The following is a 20,050-nucleotide window of genomic DNA, read 5'->3' as shown; positions in this document are numbered from 1 at the left end:
CTACTGTGAAATCTACCTTATGTATGGTAAAGCGGACAAGAAAATGGTTTAGATCAAGGTGAGGTGGGTGACTGTAGTACAAAGCGCCTTAATATTTGTCTGGTTGATTGCTTTGAGCACGGTGGAATGCTGTGAGGGTTATGTTCCTCCTTGTTGTCCTTGGCTAGGTGATCTTTGGTATGGCACAGCGTTGCTAATGTACCACAGGTATTAAGGGGCCAATTTATCCAGTCCTAGTTTTTAGTCTGTATCTCTTTGCTTGCTTGCTGGCCCTTTTCGACCTATTCTTTGTACTGAAAAATCGGCGTGCCCTGATTGCTGAGTAAAATGTCAGGTGCTGATAAAGCTGTTCTTTATGAAATTGGGTAAGTTGGCCATGTACCATGCGTCTCGTCTATCCAATGCCACTGCTGTAAGCTTTCATTGTATAGAGCTGTGTCCTGATTGTCAGTCTTTTAACTTGCCTTTTGCTCAGTTATGTCGGGGAGGAATGCGGATCACCTGTTTGATAACACAACTCTGAAGAGGAACTGTTGTGATGATATACGTCGTCAATGGTTCTCTTCATAAACCGAAAGATGGCGATTTGAGCGACGCTGACTCGGGAAAATGTTAACGGCGGGCATATCAAAGAATGTAGGGCTGGGCGTCAGTGAGCAGAAAGGCGTGTGGGTAAAAGATAGGCCAGTGAGGATTAGTTAAGGACCGCACTAGCTTATCATTGGGTTTCCTGCAGGCCTGTACTTAAAAAGTCAGGGCTGGACCCCGTGACTGCTAAGTTAAGATACGGCCTGCGCTGATAGTGCCCGGCTCTGAGGGATCCGTTTCATAAAGAGGAGATGCTAAGGAAGGCACAACCGGCTCTGCCCTCATTGCCATTACAGTAATGCAAAACTAAGTAGTTATTGCACGAATGTCGGGCAGTGGGAACTTAGCATGAGCTAACCACGCAGTATAAAAACATAGATACTAGGATGAAATGGCCGTGTTGGCAAATCAGTGAATATATGATAGGTCATGCCTGTACATACGTGTTTCTAGGCGCCACGGTTGACGCCTGCTTTTAGCCTTGGCACCAGTGAAAGGCCCCATTCGTCGGGCCATTCATCCTCCTATGTTATGCTGATGGGAAGAAAACACGAAGCTCTTTCTGTGCCTACCTAAATAATGTATACGCGTGTGTAAGTGTATGTAATTCTGTAAGTACGGTCTGTTATGAAGGTGATGTGCCTAACAGAGCAATAATGGTCAAACAGACCGTAAAGGATTCTTCTAATTTGAACGCTTTTCTATTGCATGACAGCACACATTCTTTCACTGTTTATTGTGTACAGCTACAGTCGTGTGGTTGGTGGTGCACATGAACATTTAATGCATTGTTTCTTCTTATTCTAAAGCTCACCTTTTCAGAGTGCACGACTATCCTGTTTTCTAATGTTGCCAATTTCCCACGTACAAATGTGGCATTTCTTACATAATTGTGCCACTCTGCCCGATCGTGCCCCTTTTTAAAAGGACATGCACTGACCCAATACCTTCAGCTATCCCTCTGCAAATACCTCCCCCCCCTCGAGCTCTTCGCTCATCTACTTCTAACTCCCTCAGGGTCAGTCGTTTTTCAAAGAAACGAGCTGGGGGTAGATCTCTATCTTCGGCTGGTGCCTCCCTTTGGAACAGCCTCCCTGCCACTCTACAACTTGAGGAGAACCATCTCCGGTTCCGGAAGCTCCTCAAGACCTTCCTCTTTGCTTCCGCTTTCGCTCTCCCCTGCTGATCTTCTCTCTTGGCACCGTGCACCTGGCCACCCTCTGTCCCCTGGTCCCAAGTACCTGCTCACACTGCCACCCTCCAGCACTGCCTCCTGGCCACCCCTTGCACTGGTGTACTTTATCTATACCCATACAGTTCCCCAAACCCCCATTTTCTTCTTTGTTTCTGCACTTATCAGACTTACCCAGTCTGCTTCCTTAAACACAGCACTTTCCGACTACACTAGCACTGTTTATTGCCTTTATCTATTTATTATTATTTATATGTTCGTCTCTGCTCGGCACTTTCCACTCTCCCCCTTCCATGCACTTTCCCCCTTTCCCATGCACTTGCGCGTTCTCAATTTCACTGGGCCTAGTAAGATCCTTTTGTTTTCCCCTCCCTTGCCTTGTCGCGCTCTGATGTACGAGCGCGATATAAATAAATTATCATATCCTATTAAGAGGGCATTGAGGAGAACCAATGGGAGCTATGCATACAACCAATAGCTATAATCTAAGAATTCAAAATACATGTTTATAGATGATGGGTAGGTGTGGGGCAAATATACAGTAGGCAAACGTGGTCCGTTTTATTTATAGATTGCTGTACCCTTCCAAAACGTTTAGGGGCAGGCAACAGTTTTGAATTTTGTATCAAGTATCCTCTCCTGTTCCTGTGCTAAGGATTAGATGGGCGTCTTTTTAAAAAGGGGATAAAAACCACTGGCTACAGCAATGCATATTTTAATAGTTTTGTGCACTTTTCACAGTATTGATCCATTGATTGGTTTTGAAATAGAAGAATGCGATGCAGCGACCAGGTCTTTCCTCCAGCAACATGAAAAAACAAAACGATTAGCAAGATTGGGTGGGCCTTGCACACTTCTTTTGAGGAGATCTGCTATTCCTCAAACGAGGAGCATGTTCCCTCTTCTTTTCACCTAGGCTTAAGCTCAGTGACAGCTTATGCAGCGCATTTTCAGAGAAGCTTTTTTGATGTGCCTTGGAAGGTCCCCGGCAGCTTTTGCACACAATTAGTTAATAATGTAATTAACAGCACCTGAACACATACCATCCAATCATTCCAATACGTTAATAACTCTTCAGCACTCTGATCCTTCAATCAGAATGTGATTAAGTTGCTTATCTGGCCTGTAAGGTGAGTACTAGCATGTGACCTGATGTCGGTAGTAGGTGAACTGTAGGCTTTAAGTAACACCATATCTTGGGAAGTTCGTCGACTTTAGGCGCCTCCTGGAAATGTGACACATGCCTGTGCGCAGGATCTCTGCCCTTGTAGGGTCTCCCTTATAATCCCTTATGCCGCAAGATGTTGATAGGTGTGAGGTTGTTTGGAGAATGGGCTCAAAACTGCATTTTCAATATGGAACAAAAAGTGCAATCTAACAATAGGATAGTGAATCAATAAAACACAATTTATTTTACAATTCATGTTAATGCTAAAGATATTTGTACCGCACACCGTCGCCACCGGAGTGGTCCTGGGCGCTCTGGCGGATCTGAAAAGGAGAGGCCGGTGGGTTTTTCTTACCTTTTTAGTCTTTGCGTTTTCCCATGCTCCACATCTATGGTTATCCTGTGTGCTTGGTATTGTAGTTTGTCTGCCTAGTTGGCAGTTCCGATAAGGGTGGCAGTTTTCCTCTATTCTATTTTAGTGGTTGTGTACCTGGCTGAAGCAGGCGTGTTGTCCCACCCTGGTATTGGCGATGTTTAGTTGAGGGGATTCTGGTCCCTTCCTGCTATTCCCGTGTGAATGGTCCTTACCTACCTATGTTTCTTCTGTGGTTAGCGGTATGTGGTAATGGCATCCCTCCTGCCCTCCGGTTAGGGAAAACTACAATTGGGGATGATGGGTTCCCTCTCTGGGATTCCTGTTTCCCGCTGTGTATATGCTTCTTAATCGTTTTCTTCTGGTTCTGGAGCAGAGCCACGTTTTGAGTAGTTTTATGAATAGAAGATGATCCCTTGTGTTTCTGGCAGCTAATTCCAGATTATTGGTGTCAGGTGAGAGACAGATGATCCTCTGAATTTTCTTTTGTTGTATGGTTTTGGTTCTAGGCGGATGCTGTTGCTTGATCTGACTAGGCTTGTTGGGTGGTAGAAGTTTATTTTCTCTTTTAGGAACTCTGCTCCTTCGCAGTGCATTGCTCTGTGCATTATGCACATTGATTCAAACGTTATTCGCTGTTTTATTGGTAGCTAGTGCAGCATTTTCAGTGCTGCGGTAATGTGTTCTCTTCGTGGTAGTTTGAGCAGGAGTCTGCCGGAGCGCTTTGGATGCACTGGACTTTAACAGTCGTTCTGGCATTCCTAGGTATGGGCTGTTGGCGTAGTCTAATCTGGACATGATGAGTGTGATGATGGTGAGTGCTTTGTGGGTGAAAGAGAGGAATGGTAGAATCCTTTTTACTTTGATAGGAGGAAGAAACATTTCTTGATTATTGTGTTTACTTGTGGCTCAAGTGTTAGTAAAGAACCTGGGAGTTTTGATGGACAGCAAACTATCATTGATGGAGCAGGTGCTGTACCAAGTTCCATCGGCCATGGCATGTAGTGATTGTTGCCTCCGCTTTTGGATATGATCGTTATTTCTGTTTTGAGTTTGAGGTTGTCTGAGTTCATCCAGCCGTAGAGTTCTTGTAGGCAGCCATTCAGCATTATTTTCTCCCTGTGTGTCTTGTATTTTATAGACTATTTGTGTGTTGTCAGAGTAGTTGTAGCATGTGAGGCTGTGTCTTTTAATGAGCTTGATTAGTGGAGCCAGGCATATGTTGAAAAGCAATGGGGGAAAAAGATGATCCTTGTGGTAGTCCACAGGTGGATTCCCTACAGGTGGATTTGAAGGGTTTGATCATATAGTTTCTGTCCCGTTTGTTAGGAAGGATTGAATCCATAGTAAGGCTAGGTCAGTGATGTTGGTAACTGGAGGGATAGCCCATCACCGACAGAACACTGGGCTAGTAGAACTTGGTTAACAAGGAGGGGTTTGTTCTGCCGTATAACATTTTTAGGAGCGGGACTACTTCCTGATTCTAGTAGGCCCAAGTCATTTCTATTGTGTCCAGGGAAATACAAAAACACTGTAAATGTGAAGATGTACACAAAATAGTTCAGACAGAAATAGGTGTTATTTATACAGCTTGTAAGTTTATTTTGCTGTGGGTGCATTTAGTAAATCATGCATCCATATTGTTGAAACCGGACTGTTTTTACTGAGAGTCAACAGAAATGCAAAACTAATTTTTCCATTCAGAGATACTTGGTATGCAGGAGGTATACACCATTATACACCATTATAATGGCCAAATTAATTGGCAGAATGCAGTAAAACAAAAGAACAAAAGAACAAAGTAACCATCACCATTAGTGACATGTGATTATCGTGTGTTCAGATGCGAGACAACCCAGAACAAACACATTAAATGGGAAATTCTTTGTTGTCTGTAGCCAGGCTTGAGGGTGACCTAACATTCTGCCAATTAATTTTCTGAATGGAAAAATTAGTTTTGCATTTCTGTTGACTCTCAGTAAAAACAGTCCGGTTTCAACAATATGGATGCATGATTTACTAAATGCACCCACAGCAAAATAAACTTACAAGCTGTATAAATAACACCTATTTCTGTCTGAACTATTTTGTGTACATCTTCACATTTACAGTGTTTTTGTATTTCCCTGGACACAATAGAAATGACTTGGGCCTACTAGAATCAGGAAGTAGTCCCGCTCCTAAAAATGTTATACGGCAGAACAAACCCCTCCTTGTTAACCTAGGTCAGTGATGTAGCTGTTCTTCTATGAATTCTTGTGTTATTCTATAGATGTGTGAAAACATACAGTACTTACAACGGCAACACAAAATAAATGCAATGTCAGTGGTGGATTTCAATCTCACACACATTACATCATAGCACACCATATACACACAATCCACTCAACAACCAAAACAAACAAGGATGTTGTGTGAAAAACCACAACCACAATTTCCCAACTAAATCAAGTAACGCATTAATGAAAATGCACATATGTAGTGCTATGTAGTCAGCAGACGCATCTCACAATTGATTCATCAGGTTCTTCTCTTGGCTACATGCATTTTTAATAATGCGTTACTTCATTTAGTTAGGAAATTGTGAGGTTGAATGATACACCACTGATTTGCAATTATATTGTGTTGCCGTCATATGTACTTTTCAACTATGTTTTTCAAATGAATTGTAAAATAAATTGTGTTTTAAAAATAATAATTCAGTATCCTATTGTTGGCCTGCATTTATTGTTCGAGATTCACATTTCTGTTTTATGTTATATCTTGTTCTATAAACCATGTTATGCACGTGTTCCACGTTGCCCAGAGAGCACTCTCATTGCATTTGCCATTGAAATTCATAGTTAACCAGAGGATTCCCGCTTCTTTCAGTTCTGAAAATCGGTAGTTCTGGGAGATGTAGAGCACAGCTTCCGTTGCGATGGCAGTCGACTGCGATTGCGGCAGCGCAAGCAAAGGACACCAAACCTCAACTTCAGCCGGACACAAGGTACGTCTGATTCAGTGAATGGGAATGGAAGCTGAAATCCATTGCCTGCACAGAACATATGAACAATGTAGTAACATTAACATTGGATTCAGTGAATGGGAATGGGCATGCACTATTGGGCGCATCACTGTTGAATGGGGGTTAGAAGTGCTGTGCTGTTTTCCTAAAACCATCCTTCCCCTCTTTCTTCACATTTGCTTTAGCCCCTGGGCCACCTCCTGGGGCCCTATGTTTTATCAATTTACTTCGGCAGACTTATATTAAAAAAAAAAAAATAATGTATAAGAGGGGTCTCCCCATTCATTCCCTCCTTATACTGCCACTACCACCCTACACCACCTATACCCTCTAATCCAAACATATATTTACTTCCCCACAAAGTAATTTTGTCGAAGTCATTTACATAAATAAAAAAAAAAAAACGTATACGCCTCCTGGGTTGTGCTTTGCCTATTTGAAAAGTAATATTTCATGACATATGCAGTCAGCAAAAATGTTGGAAGACGTAAAGCGGCTGCTTTCTATTTGGACTTCGTGTTTGGCTCAATATTAAATGCCTTTACAATAACAGTTTAAATGAAGTCTACTTAGAACTTCTAATTTAAATGTGCAATTAGATTGAACAGACATTTCTATTTATTCGTTTGTATTTATTTATTGGGCATAAACCTCTTTGTCTTCCTCCTTGAGGATTACAATTACCCCAGTCGACAATGAGAATGACTTTTCATTTTTTTAAATTTATTTTTACGTTTTGAAAAGTAGGGAGTTTAATACTTGCTCCTAAAACATTTGTCAAATCATTGGCCCTTCTATTGTAAATGTGTCATTAAGAAATCTCCAGGGAGAGTGGCATCTCCAAAGATTGCTCTCTTCAAAGTCATTGCCACTAGGACCTCTTCTTTACACTGGCAGGTTGTGTCAGTGTCAGCAAATTGTAGAAGGAGGTCAATTATGAGAAACCAGTTTTAGGGGTCCACTAGATAACAACTTGGTGGACTTCAGAGGTCTGTGTAGTTGTTGATGTAGTATGCAATGTTATGAATGTCGCTTACTTAAAATGAAAGAGGCCGACATTAACTTAAAGTAGCACAAAAGAGCAATCGCACCTTCCGTTACTTTATAAAACAAACTCTTTGATTGTGCATGTGTAATGTTTCTCTTTAAACAGGAAACCCAAAACTGGAATTCTAATGTTAAATATGGGAGGCCCGGAGACCCTGGCCGATGTACACGATTTCCTTCTCAGACTTTTTTTAGATAAAGACCTCATGACTCTTCCAGCTCAAAGGTAAGGAATACTTTTTTGTTCTTCTCTTCAGTACTAAAGATTAATAATTTCCCCATATTGACCCATATCATTGCTTGGAAGGAAATGCTACACTCTGCTTTGCCCTGAGCATATTTCTGTTACAATCCATTGATTCAAATTCTGCTTGAGGGGGTGATTAGATGAGGAAAATAAATCTTCCCTCTCAACTGAAGTTTATACCCTTGCCTGAGACTCAGTCCTATGTCATGTCTGATATATACTAGAATGCTTTTGAAGGAACAGGTATCGAGTTGCACTCTCTGAAGTCTTTAACGCCATTAAGTCCAAAAAGTAGCAGATTGCCATTATTTGCGCATCAAAAACCGTTTAAAAGCCATCGGCATATGGCGGTCCCACAAGTAGTAAAATCCGAAATTTCGGCAGAATAACGCGTTTCGCGACTTTCACGTCACTTTCACATCAACTGCCCATTTACCCAGTGAACATGTATAGGAGGAGTGACTAGAAAACAGAGTAATCAACATCATAGAAGGACTACTACTATCGAAATAATATTGTTGCTCATATTACATTACGTCCATTAGTGTGAGCCCAGAGCCCCTGGATAGAAAGCTAGTTTGTGGAACTAGTGTGCCAAACCCTAGTGGGTAAACACATAGCATCAAGGAAGCTTAGATACTGTGATCTAAAGTGTATTGCCCCTATGGTATAATGCACAGATTGATCTTACACACCTCTGATGGTTCCAATGGTTGAGCACCACTCATGGCGCCAGCTTGTGAAACCTTAGCAGGTGCACATTAGTAAGTGACTGTAAGTGGTAGTAAGCAGCCTGCATATACAGTAAGTGTGGATTCCCGACCAATAAATAAGGTACATAGTGCACTCCCGTCATTGGCATACCGATACATCACTCTAGCCGGAGCCATGCCGCCCGCTAAAAGAACCACCCATTAAATGCAATGTAAAGGTAAGTGAAATGGAATACGGGTGCCGGGCCGTTATGCTGACAGTGGCATGCTGGTGAGCTGCAGTGCGTCTGCTAAGTGTATTGTACACTGCAGGGTGTCCAAATTCTGACCACGGATACTTATTTATATAATGCACTGAAAAAACTTTGTTAAAGGGACGTTATGCTGACAAGTAACACCTCCAGAAATTCACCAGTTATGTTAAGCTAAGCAACCATAACTCGTGCCACCACCGTGCACTGCTGAGACTAACACCCAGGACATCAAAGATGACATTGATTGCATCACTGATGACCTTACATATGACATGAATGTTGATGAAAAGTCCCTACAAGGAGTTGTGTTTATAATGTTGGTAAAAAGATGTCAGGGGTGATCGGGAGACCTATCATGAACTACTTAATCTATTAAAGAATGCACTCACCAGCTATTGCCAACCCTCCTCCCCAAGAGCCACCACCACCAGCTGGAGGACATACACAACAAAAAAAGTGCAGTACTTCAAAAAACAATGAAGAGAGAATCATGGGTGTGGCAGTTCTTTGCCACTGTTGGGAATGTACCAAAGGCTAACGCTACCAAATGGAAATGCACTGAGTGCATACTCCGTCGCGGACTACCTGGACAGCAATCCTACGGGACCGCCTCCATGCGCCGCAACACCCAATTCAACCACTGCAATGCTCCTTTCTAAGCAAGTTGTAGGCTGTCTTCCTCCACTGCATCTTCCTCAACCAGTAGTGTAACCACACAGCCCACATCTGTGGGACACAAAATCCCACCAGCTACCTTGCAAGCAATAGAAGAGTTTGGTGATCTCCTCTGTATATACTGCAACACTCCACTCTGCAGGGGGGGAGCAATTTCAAAGTGCTTTTGAAGCTGTAATCAAGGAGCATGGGAAACACTGCCCCCCTACCTTTGATGTCGCACACGCTCAACATTTTCCACTGTCCACCTGCCCCTCCATATTGGGGCTTGGTGCCTCTTCCCTCATTTCCCTCCCCAGCTTACGGTCTAACCTCTCCTGCAAAATATTTTTACAAAAACATAAAGGTTCCTTTAGGAACCACCTTTCACAGTTCAAAAATGGAACAAAAAAAAAGACTCCTTGTTATGTACATTTCTCAGTAAAGTACATAGACTCAATAAGATTTTCCAACATTTCCATTAGCATTTTGTGTGGAAGAATGTGGCGTTCATCCCCCCGTTTAAGGGACTGGAACGGGGGATAACGACCTGCCAACCCAATTTATCGAGCGAAGCAAGGGTGGATAACGAGGGCTCCTGTTATTCCCCGTTCCAGCCCCTGCCATGGGGGATGAAGGCCATTACCACCTCAGGTTGCCGAAGCGATAACCCAAGGTACTACAAAAATAAATGTCCTTACTACACCGCGACACATGCAGCGTCCCTCTGCTGGAAGACCAATCCATTTCCAAGATGTCCACCATGGAAAGGGAAGGCGGGGCTCCGTACAGAGCCCTCTTCCCTTTCCATGGCGGCCTGCAGAAGGCAAAGAGAAAACCCTATGAGCATTTTTTATTTTTTTCCCCTTTCAAATCCATCCCAATTACGTTCCCACATAGCCAGTCCCTGGTGGACATGGCCACGTAATCCCCATTCATACTTTGCACAACATTTAAGGTTCAGTCTGTAATCTTCCTTTTGTCTACGTTCGTCAAACGGCAACTAAGTTATAAATGTTGAGACCCCCCTGTCACCTTGTGGGAGTATGGGAACACACGTAGGACTTTGACACAACAGGACTTTATTTCAAACTAAAACTCTTATAATTTAAAGGATACTCGAGGAAAAGGATTCTTCAGGATCTGTAGCTTCTCTATCACACCAACAGTTCATTCTCCGTCTGAAACACAGCTTCAAACAGGTTTCTTTAAGAAAGCGATTGTGTAGGCGGATTCCTCTTTATATCCACATCTCACAGTTCAAGTTTAGCAGTCAATTGTTCGTTTACTTCTCCCGCTCTGTCTCCGAGATGGTCTCACTCTCTACTTGTCACTGTGCCAGTTAGTTTCGCCTTCCACACTCCTTGCCACTTGACTTGTTTAATGTGTTAAGATCTGGGTTCTCGGTAACCTTCAGAAAAAACTGGTAACTGACATTATTTCGGTACATTCCTTCTCCCCTTATTTGTACAGTCTCTGTATGAATGAATAAATGTTCTTTCCTTGTTTCATGTTCAAAAACTCTGGTAAAAATAAAGAGGGTGTGGGGACATGAGCGAGATAGTCCAGCAATCTCTCTTCAGTTCTGGTAAGGAGTGATCCTCCCCTGCTGCAGACGGTCCCCACGGCTCTGTTAAAATTGGCCCTCCCGTCTAGTCCTTCCCATTTCATCCGTGTATCGACAGCCCAGCTGAGCTCTCCCTCAGTGCCTGATTCGTTATTGCTAACGAGCCCCCTCACCTTCCGGAAAACCCTTTCTAATAGCCGCTCTCTCTCGCTCTCTTCAGCTTCTGCGTACGATTCCAGCTCTGCCTCTCTGTGAACAACTGGGCTCTCGCTGACCGCGTATCTGATCCGTTAGTGGTGACAAGCCCCTGGCCTTTCGGAAAAAGCTTTCCGATTGCTTCTCTCTCTCTCTTCATCTTCTGCAGATGATTCCAGCTCCGCCTCTCTGTGAACAGCTGGGCTCTCGCTGACAGCGTATGAACCGCCCGGCGCTCTCGTGTCCTCTTGCTTCACAGGAGTGCTTTGGTTATCACAGACACCTCTCTCTTCACAAGCAAACTTCTAAACAAAGCCATTTTCAGCGCAACACGCAACTTTCTAATAAACATAGTCCTACTTTATGGTGGAGCAGTTTCTAGTACACCCATTCGTAACGGCCACTTTCTTCTTCGTTCTCCTGGGCTGTGTCCTAGCAACAAGAGAAAAGAAACAAAGGATGGCTCAACACTGGCTAGAATAAAGAACCTGAGTGTAGGTGACACCCTAAACAGAAAGTGTTTCCAAGTTGGCTACATGCTCCACACCTTCCTTCTTAAATCAGCCCTTCATAACCCCAGACCGCAATTCATCACATACCTCCCCTCTAATTAAGCCAATTTAGCCCCCTCTTGACAAAACTCCACTAAACTTTGCAAAAATGTGTATCTAGATCTGAAATCGTTTTGCAAACCGTTGTGCACATTCGTCAAATGGCACCACGTGTATAAGCCTTTACAATATTTTGGGACCCCCCTCCATTTGTGTTCCCTCTTGACACAACGGCACCACACTTTCCAAAACCATTCAGAATTTCATGCAGTTTCATTCAGTGGCACCAAAGTTATAAGCCATCCAAACACTACTTGCACAAATAAGCATACGTACCCCCCGACAATATGGGATGTTTGCGGACATCACAGGGCTGTCCCGGACTGTTCGCGGACATCGGAGAAGAAACGCACTTGTTTTTTGGCTTTTTAAGGCCATATCCCATCCCATCCTCATCCCTCACTTCCCCAGAAATTGTTTGATAAGTTTGACAAGTGCAATGTTGTGTTTATTTTAATGTTTATGTCTCCAAATACAACACGGCAGGCGTTTTCCAAAAATATGACGCACCTCACGCTTTTCACCATCCAGATGTCTGCGGACATCACGTCGCCCTCTGGACCAATCCAAGGCCCATCCGCGAACTGAACAGGGAAGTGAGGCAATGGACCGAACCCAGATATCGCACATTTCTTTGGACCTACTTTTTGGTTGTTTAAAAAAAAAAAAAAGGACGACTGAACGGGTTTACACCAAATTTAAGCACGATTTCGTTCCAAACTGCTGCTCCTTCCGTCCAGCGGTTTGTACTGTAGGCGTGATCAAAATTGTTTTCCATTGCGTCTATGGAGAAAAACCACACCTTTTGGGGACACCCCCCACCCCCTATAACTTTGCACCCCCTTGACGAAACCTCACCAAACTTAGCAGGATCAATCTGCTGACGGGGCCATATACTTTTTTGCAAGTTTCATGAGGATTCATCCAGGGGAGGCGAAGTTATAAGCCGCCAAAAGTACTTTTCCTATGGGTTGAGTAACTGCTACTGCATGCCCTGTAAAGTGTAGGAAAGTTCATTTGAGCCAAGTCACACTTTCCACAAAGCCTTCTTATAGCCATCGCTGGAAGTTCCTCTCCAGTTTTGAGCAAGGCATTGTGGGTATGCAAATTGACTCAAATGCAAACCTTTTTCTCCAGGAAATTGTCTTTGTCTCTGAGGGCAGTGCTATTTTATACATGGCTTAATCGACCCAAGACAGAGATTTTGCAAGGCTGTCGGGAGAACTGCATACCTGGTTTCCCCCTTATTAGGGATCATCAGTGCAGTATAGTCCTGACAGTCTTGTGGTTGGAGCGTTTGGCCATGTTTTCACAACACCAAGAAAGACAGGTGGGTTTAAAAAAAAAAAAAAAAAGTAAAGTTCACCTGAAATGTTCTTGAAACAGGAATAATTTTGAAATGCTTTTGAATCAAATGTACATTTTTCTAGCCTCTGAAGGTGCGAACATCCGCAAGTGTTCTATGAAACCCTTTTTTGTACATCACTGTTAAAGACAGAACTTTGGTTTGGAGTTCAGATTAGCACTTCTTAGTAACGCATGGGGTAACTATGGCCAGTCATCTTTGGCACAAGCCTGATTGATTCTTCCTGAATTCCGTACATTAGCTGCCCTATCCGACGTTCTCACTTAGTGGCTCATGTTCAATGTCCCATTCATTAAGTTTGGCTCTTTGTTGTCACAGTGCAGGGTATATTTTTGAAATACCTGCAAGGTTTTCAGGCATAAACAACTTGTAAATGCTTTTTTAAATGACCTCACTTTCCTTCCAAATCATGTCGTACACAAGTTTTGATTTTATGAAAATCAACACTTGTCTGTCTGGTTATTCAGATAAAAATAGACCTAATCAATATCACTTGAAATGATACTGCAGGCAAGGTTTCGAATGGGTTTCGAATACAATTAATTTAACATTTTCCTTCTAACAGTCAAATGATTCCCCTTAAAATGGAGTGTATACCAATACATACATGAATTGAAATGCTCTGTACTGACCATTACAGACTGTGTTGCATAGTTGACATTTTTCTCCTTTGTGGGGATTTTATTAATTGTTTTGCCCTCCATGGATTTAACCAAATGAACTACCTGCTATTCACTACCTCCCAGCTCCCCTTGAACTTCCAGTGTAGCAGAGTGGAAGGTGATAAACCTGGGTAGCTTCAAGTCCTCCTCAAAGGATAAGTCGTCACCACCCATGTCTGTTGGATGAGTTGTCAAGTTCATTAGGTATTCAGGTATCCATCCAGCTCATAAGCGCGTTCACTTTGCTCGCATCACCAGTTTCCTTGGAAATTACATACAGCAGAATATTCCCATCCAAGACTACCAGACCTTGAGGTACCTTAAGGATCTTTTTAGTTTTTCCTGTTTTTCTTTTTAGGTCATTTTTAATTTCAGGGACTACTTAGTCACATGTAAGGACTGTCCCATCCGCTTGGGAGTCCAAACACCCATCTCGTTGCCATTAGATTTATTCAAATCCTTAGGAATATCCTAGACCCATGATTGTTGCTAGATCCCTTAGTTTTGATGTTTTTAGACTTTTGTTTTGTTTTTGCCCGGCCCTTTCTTAACATTTGGGGACCTTGATTGGATGGATTTTGTGATTGCAGTGCGATTGGCAGTGAGTAATACAGGGTGATGCTTGCTGATGTTCATCAGCTACTCCCAGTAGAGTTGATGAAGATAGCAATACAAGATCAACCTTCAGCAGTGACGGCCACAATTTAATTGTTCTTGTACTTAGGCTCGCGTTGTAGTATTTCCTCGATATAAAGTTGCAAGTTGATATCTTTTAGTCTCTCATTTTTCAGCTTCATGTCATCTTTAATATTATAATAAAGGAGAACTAAAGAGATTAGTACAACGTTCAGTGCCATAACCGAGTTCGTACCAAGTGTGGAGGCAGGGTGCGATGATTGCTGAATTTGTGGTGGGGGGGAGGAAATGGACAGGAGCACCAGAGCCAGATAAAAATCATTAGATAAATTAAAGAGGACATTACAGACAGGCCCTGCAGTTTCTCTGCCTTAGACAAATCCTCACAACAAGGAGGTTCCACTGAAAGAGCGCCATTGACCTAGGAAAACTTTGGGACTAATGGTGCCAAAAAATACTGGTGTTGAAACGTCCAAGGCTACAACCTGCGCCTTTGATGTAGAGGAATGCTCCGCTTAACATGAGGCAGGTAAACGAGAGGCAGAGCTGCACTCTGTATTTGGAGCACCTTTAGACTCAAAGAAGTCTGTAATTTCTGTCGCAAATTTAGCTGCAACTGGAGTGGAAGTCCTCGGTTCCTGTGGTTAGTTGACACTGCAAAAAGCAAGGCCTTCACCAATAAGCATCCATGCATAGGAGGCAGCGAGGGTAACCGTAGAGGAGGCAGTGTTGGGGAGAATTCTCAAAAATGTGCTAATTCCCTCTACCTTGGAGATCCCCAGCAACTTAGCTGGATTTTGACAACTTGATTATTTTACCTGGAGAGAGTGAGAGCCTTTTTCCCCTCTCATGTGCAGTACAGTGCCACAGGGACGTCTCTCAGATTTCCCAAGGTTTAAATGCCTTCTCTGGGATCAACTACTGTTTCCCAGAACACTGGAGTGAAATTGACTTCTTAGCCCTGTACATTTCTAGACCCAGCACACCCTATCTTACAATAGAGTGCTGGAGGGGTTACTTAGTATCCCCTATTTCTAGTTACTCATGTTACACTTTCCTCTCAGAAAGGCTGGTGGCAGTGGTTTTACAATGAACTAACATGATTAACCCCGATGCGAACTGTTCGCAGCTCCAGTAACGTTAAATCGCGTGAGCCATGTTTTTCAAGATTGCACCTGAGCCTCTTTTGTTAAAACGATTCCCGGTCTTCTTTTTTTGCCATTTCTTTGTGGAAAGGTCCTTCTCAATTTTTTCTCGGCGCGCCAAATCAGGTTTGGTCTTTGTTCAATGGCCTTTGGCGGGCTTCAGGAGTGAAACCCGCCTCTGGCTCCAGAGTGTCTGGGGTAGGCAGGAAGTGAGGGAGGTGCCCGAAACCCCCTGTAATTAGTCTCCTCGGAGACTGAAATGCACTCTGTGGTGATTGGCTGGCTGACAGCCACCCTGCTGGGTGAGTGGCAGCTAGGCTGGAATGAATGGGAGAGAACTGAATAAAAGGTGAGTATCTTGGCTTGGAAGGCAGAGTCGACCACTGGACAAAGGAACCGAACAAGAGCTTGAAGAGGATGGCTGCTGCAACTCCTGGACCGTTGGTTTGCCCGGTGAAGCCTTGCTGCAGGTCCGAATCGCCAGGTTCACATCGACAGAGAAGCCCTTCAAAGGACGACTTCTCCCTCTGAGTTGGTAAGACCAATCAACTCTCAAGTAAGCCACCTGGACACCGATCTCGGAGCTGGTTGAATTTCCTCAGAGTTGCTGTAGAAAACCGTAAAGAGCCAGGGAGAGGGACACCAGATTGTGTGCGTTGCTTGTAAGCTGGCCTAAAGCTTTTGGAAGATCCTCCGGACTCCCATGAAGCAGGACTGACCGAGCCTGACCCCCCCCTCACCTGAGTGTGGGACCTCAGAAGCAAGGACAGTCCACCTTGACAGTCGGGAGCAGCGTTGTTACCAGTGCAGTAGCTGAAACGCGAAACAGCCCCTGAAATTGAAGTTTTCCAGGACACAAATGAAAAAGATGATGCCTATGGAGTTGGTTAGACTCCATAACCAAAGGAAACACAAAGGTAAAACACATATCAAAATACATGAGAGTGGGGAAAAAGGGTCGCACACACTCCAGGTAAAAAATCAAGTCCTCAAAATCCAGCAAAGTTTCTGGGGGTCTCTAAGGTAGAGGGAATTAGCACATTTTGAGAATTCTCCATAACACGCGTCCACATGCTTTGATGGATACCTCCGCTGAAGAGATAATGGCACAAATTCAAGCTCCTTAATCTAATCCACCAAAATGTTCTGTGCTGGATACTGATACAGAGTATCTAGGCACTGCTAATGTACAAGTGAGACATCTTTGTTTAAAGACCTGAAAGCGTTTGATTTGATCACTTGCCGAACCAGCTTTTGCAAGTATTTTCGAGAGGTACTTCCACACAATTTGCTAAAAACGTAGCCTTGTAATGCTTTACTGGCGGAGCAGCACATTCTCATGGTAAGCGCACACATTTTTGTAATAGTTTAAACGTTCCTGTGCTTTGCAAAGTATTTTCTTGCTTCCCTCATTTGCACCCAGTCTACCCCTCCCACTCTACCTCGCCCACCAGAACCAGATTGGTCCAGGAACCGCCCCCTATGAACGGAAGGACCCAGCCTCCCTCTTGGGTGAGCCGGCGAAGGGCCAATGGCAAACTGCAGCTCCCACCACCTGTTTGCTATGCGAGCCGTACATAGACGTCTTCTGCTACAAACAGGTAAAGTGGCAGGGATTGGGAGCATGACCAGTGCTGTCCCTCCTAAATCCTGCCACTGCTATACTGCTTTAATACTACCTGTGATTCTTTACACTCTGCAGAAATGTCGCTGCACTCCAAAGCTAGCAAATATGTTGCACTCAGATGATTTTCTAGAATAGCTATGGATCGCATTAGAATTAATTTGACGGTAGCCAATTTATTGCATTTAGATAAAATTTGTACTTTTCAGCTGCCTTCCACTACACTAAGACACATTGCACAACACCTCTGCCATAAAATTGCAGCTATCCCCCACGACAAACTAGCTGCACACTTAATGTTGCACTGCTCTAAGGCACGTTCAACACCTCTGTCATAAGAATGCAGCTACCCCCCACAATATAATGTGGTCTAGCTGCACACACAAACACTCTCCTGCTCTCGCATACTCTCCAGACTACCCCTCGGCACCCATCCACATGCCAGCTCGTCATGGGTGTCTAGCAAGGACTCTCGTACTGGCCAAAATGCGCACACACATTCTATACCTTGCTGACCAATTTCCGATACCTGGACTTTGATTTCCCCGAAGGGCGTTCAACCTAGAGCGCATTGGGACCATACCATGGTGAAAGGTGCTGTACAAATGACGGATGGTGGTGATAAACACTTGGAAGTTGTCGGTTATATTAACATTGTATGATGGTAAACTAAAAAAGATGAGCCATTCATGGTAACTGTGAATCTTCCTACTTTATCCACGTTTGTCTGCTTCACCAACCATCCCTCCTGATTCCTGCCCCACTTGCTTCCACCTTGAATTTCTGTTGGTTACCATGGCCAAACCTGATCATGTCTCACTGTTTCTTTTAGGATTTGCTTGCATTCTCTTTGCCTCCTCCCCCTAGCTTCATCTTTGGGGCAAGCATGTTGCAACAGTATTGATCGCCTGATACAAGGGAGCGAGATAAGTGTTAGGGCAGCAAAAGGGTGAAACGACAGCAGTACTTTAAGCAGTACTTGAATTGCAGCAGCATGGTGTTTTGCTGTGCTGTGTTATGGTTCTTTTTGAGTCCCCATACTGAAAAGTATTATTTTATGAATTTAATCTATTGTCATTTTTTCGCTATCTGTAGCTATTTCTAACTTGGTATTTACATAAAATATATCCTACTCCTGGATAGATGAATCCAATCATTAGGAAGCCAAAAAGGTTTTATGAGTTCTGCTGACCTTTCAACTTCATTATCTGTTATATTGTCCCCGGAACGCCTTAATAACGTATTTTTCTGTCGATATGAAAATGGTCTTCACTCTTCATGGGGTGTTGTCGAAGAAGGCCCTGGAATAGCAAAAAAGGGAGACCATTTGATTCAATGGTGAAGTGACTTGGCTTTTATAGTAACTTTATAAAATAAAGTACATTCTTTAAGATGTATTTGACTCTGTGATTAACAAAATTGTCTTTTTTTTTTTTAGCAAGCTTGCACCCTTCATTGCAAAGAGGCGAACTCCCAAAATTCAGGAGCAGTACAGCAAGATCGGCGGAGGATCGCCAATTAAAAAATGGACTGCTACACAAGGGGAAGGAATGGTGAAATTGTTGGATGAACTTTCTCCTAACACAGGTATTCCTTGCTAGCATTAGTAGCGCATTGCAGTGAGGATGATGCAATAACAAAACCCTTCAGTAGTAATGCAAGTCGTTTTTCAACTTGCATGTGTGTAGGGAGCCATACCTTGTCCAGCTTGCTAGCTGTGAGTTCTGGCACGAACACTCTTCACAAGGGTTGATTGTTTGAACGAGGGATACTATTTTTTAAAACCATTTCTGTGAACTATAGAAATCCATTTTAGCTTCACGTTTTAGATTACTCGTTTGGCAATAGACTAATTTATGTTAATTTCACACATTGAGAAGATAGTTCTTATTTATTTTTGGTTCTTTAGAATTCTAGTATCAGCTTGAGAAAAGATTTGCAGGAGTTGCATTGTGTGTGGTTTGGATGCTACTGCCTTTCCCATTACTAACCGTCCCCAATAGTTATTTCAAATTGTTCATTACTTATTGACCCTACTTGTATTAAGAACGAGTTGCTATCAGCTTTGCTAAGTCACAAACTTATTTTAAAATTAAAATGACACCTATCCAAGACTAAATGGGTTTGAAATCAAAGGATTATGTTAAGCCCACCTGATTTTCATCGTCTGGACTTTGATTCTACTTTCTCCTTTTCGCACAACAGAACTGAATCAGTGCTGCTTCTAATGAAGACTTTCCCCCAACTTTTTTAAAAATGTGTTTATTGGTGTTTTACAAACAAATTGCAACAAGAGCAGAGCCCTTTCACAATATAAGAATACATGTACTAAAACAACACCAAATAAAAGTGGGGATTCACTGATTGTCTTCCTAATAAGGGGAGGGGGGAGAAAAAGCAGAGCAGAAGTCTCCCCACATATTCAAAACCTAAAAACCCTCATAACCTGTAAGGGTATAACGCACCCTTTGACCATCTCATCCAGAGCCCTTCCTTGGTTTGCAGTCAGCCATTTCCCATGTACATTAGGCCCTCCAAAGCATACATTTCATGTGCAACCGGCATATTTCTGTATTCTGCCCTCTATAAAATTAAACCATCATCCGTATCCTTATAAGTACATCCTGACCTATAATCTTTCAACTTTGAAATAATACACTCCCAGGAGTCCAGTTCCAGCGCAGTGTCATGAAAATCTTAACCCCCAACAACCAATCGTAGTGGGCAATCCTCTGGCTAGTACTCACTTTAACAATGATCCCAACCAAGATGAGTTTTCGGAAACAATAGCTCCCCCGTTGATATTAAGTTTGTTTGGTAATTGGTAACCTTGTTCATCTTTTCAACCATTGTCTGTGACCATGCTCGCCGGTGAGGGTGTCGACTTCAATAGATCCTCCATCCTTTCTGCAACCCAGAAGATGTTTTCTTTTCCATTCCAGGTGACTCGCAGTTTTGCGGGCCTCAGTAGACCCGCTTTCACTCCATGCGCCAAAAAGCA

At 43.2% G+C, this 20,050-nt stretch overlaps 1 protein-coding gene across 1 annotated transcript in view; it reads left to right on the top strand.

Moving 5' to 3' along the window:
• Positions 1-20,050, top strand: part of FECH (ferrochelatase) — a 304,793-nt gene that overhangs the window by 20,823 nt on the left and 263,920 nt on the right. The window contains exons 2-4 of the mRNA XM_069627038.1: positions 6,193-6,310; positions 7,482-7,601; positions 18,488-18,636. Coding sequence (XP_069483139.1) covers positions 6,193-6,310; positions 7,482-7,601; positions 18,488-18,636 — 387 coding nt within the window. The remainder of the gene's footprint in view (positions 1-6,192; positions 6,311-7,481; positions 7,602-18,487; positions 18,637-20,050) is intronic.

Source organism: Ambystoma mexicanum, chromosome 6p (genome assembly GCF_040938575.1).
Source record: "Ambystoma mexicanum isolate Mex_15411 chromosome 6p, UKY_AmexF1_1, whole genome shotgun sequence".
Classification (NCBI taxonomy): domain Eukaryota; kingdom Metazoa; phylum Chordata; class Amphibia; order Caudata; family Ambystomatidae; genus Ambystoma; species Ambystoma mexicanum.
The sequence above is the reverse complement of the archived record's forward strand: the minus strand, read 5'-3'. Positions and strand labels throughout refer to the sequence as shown.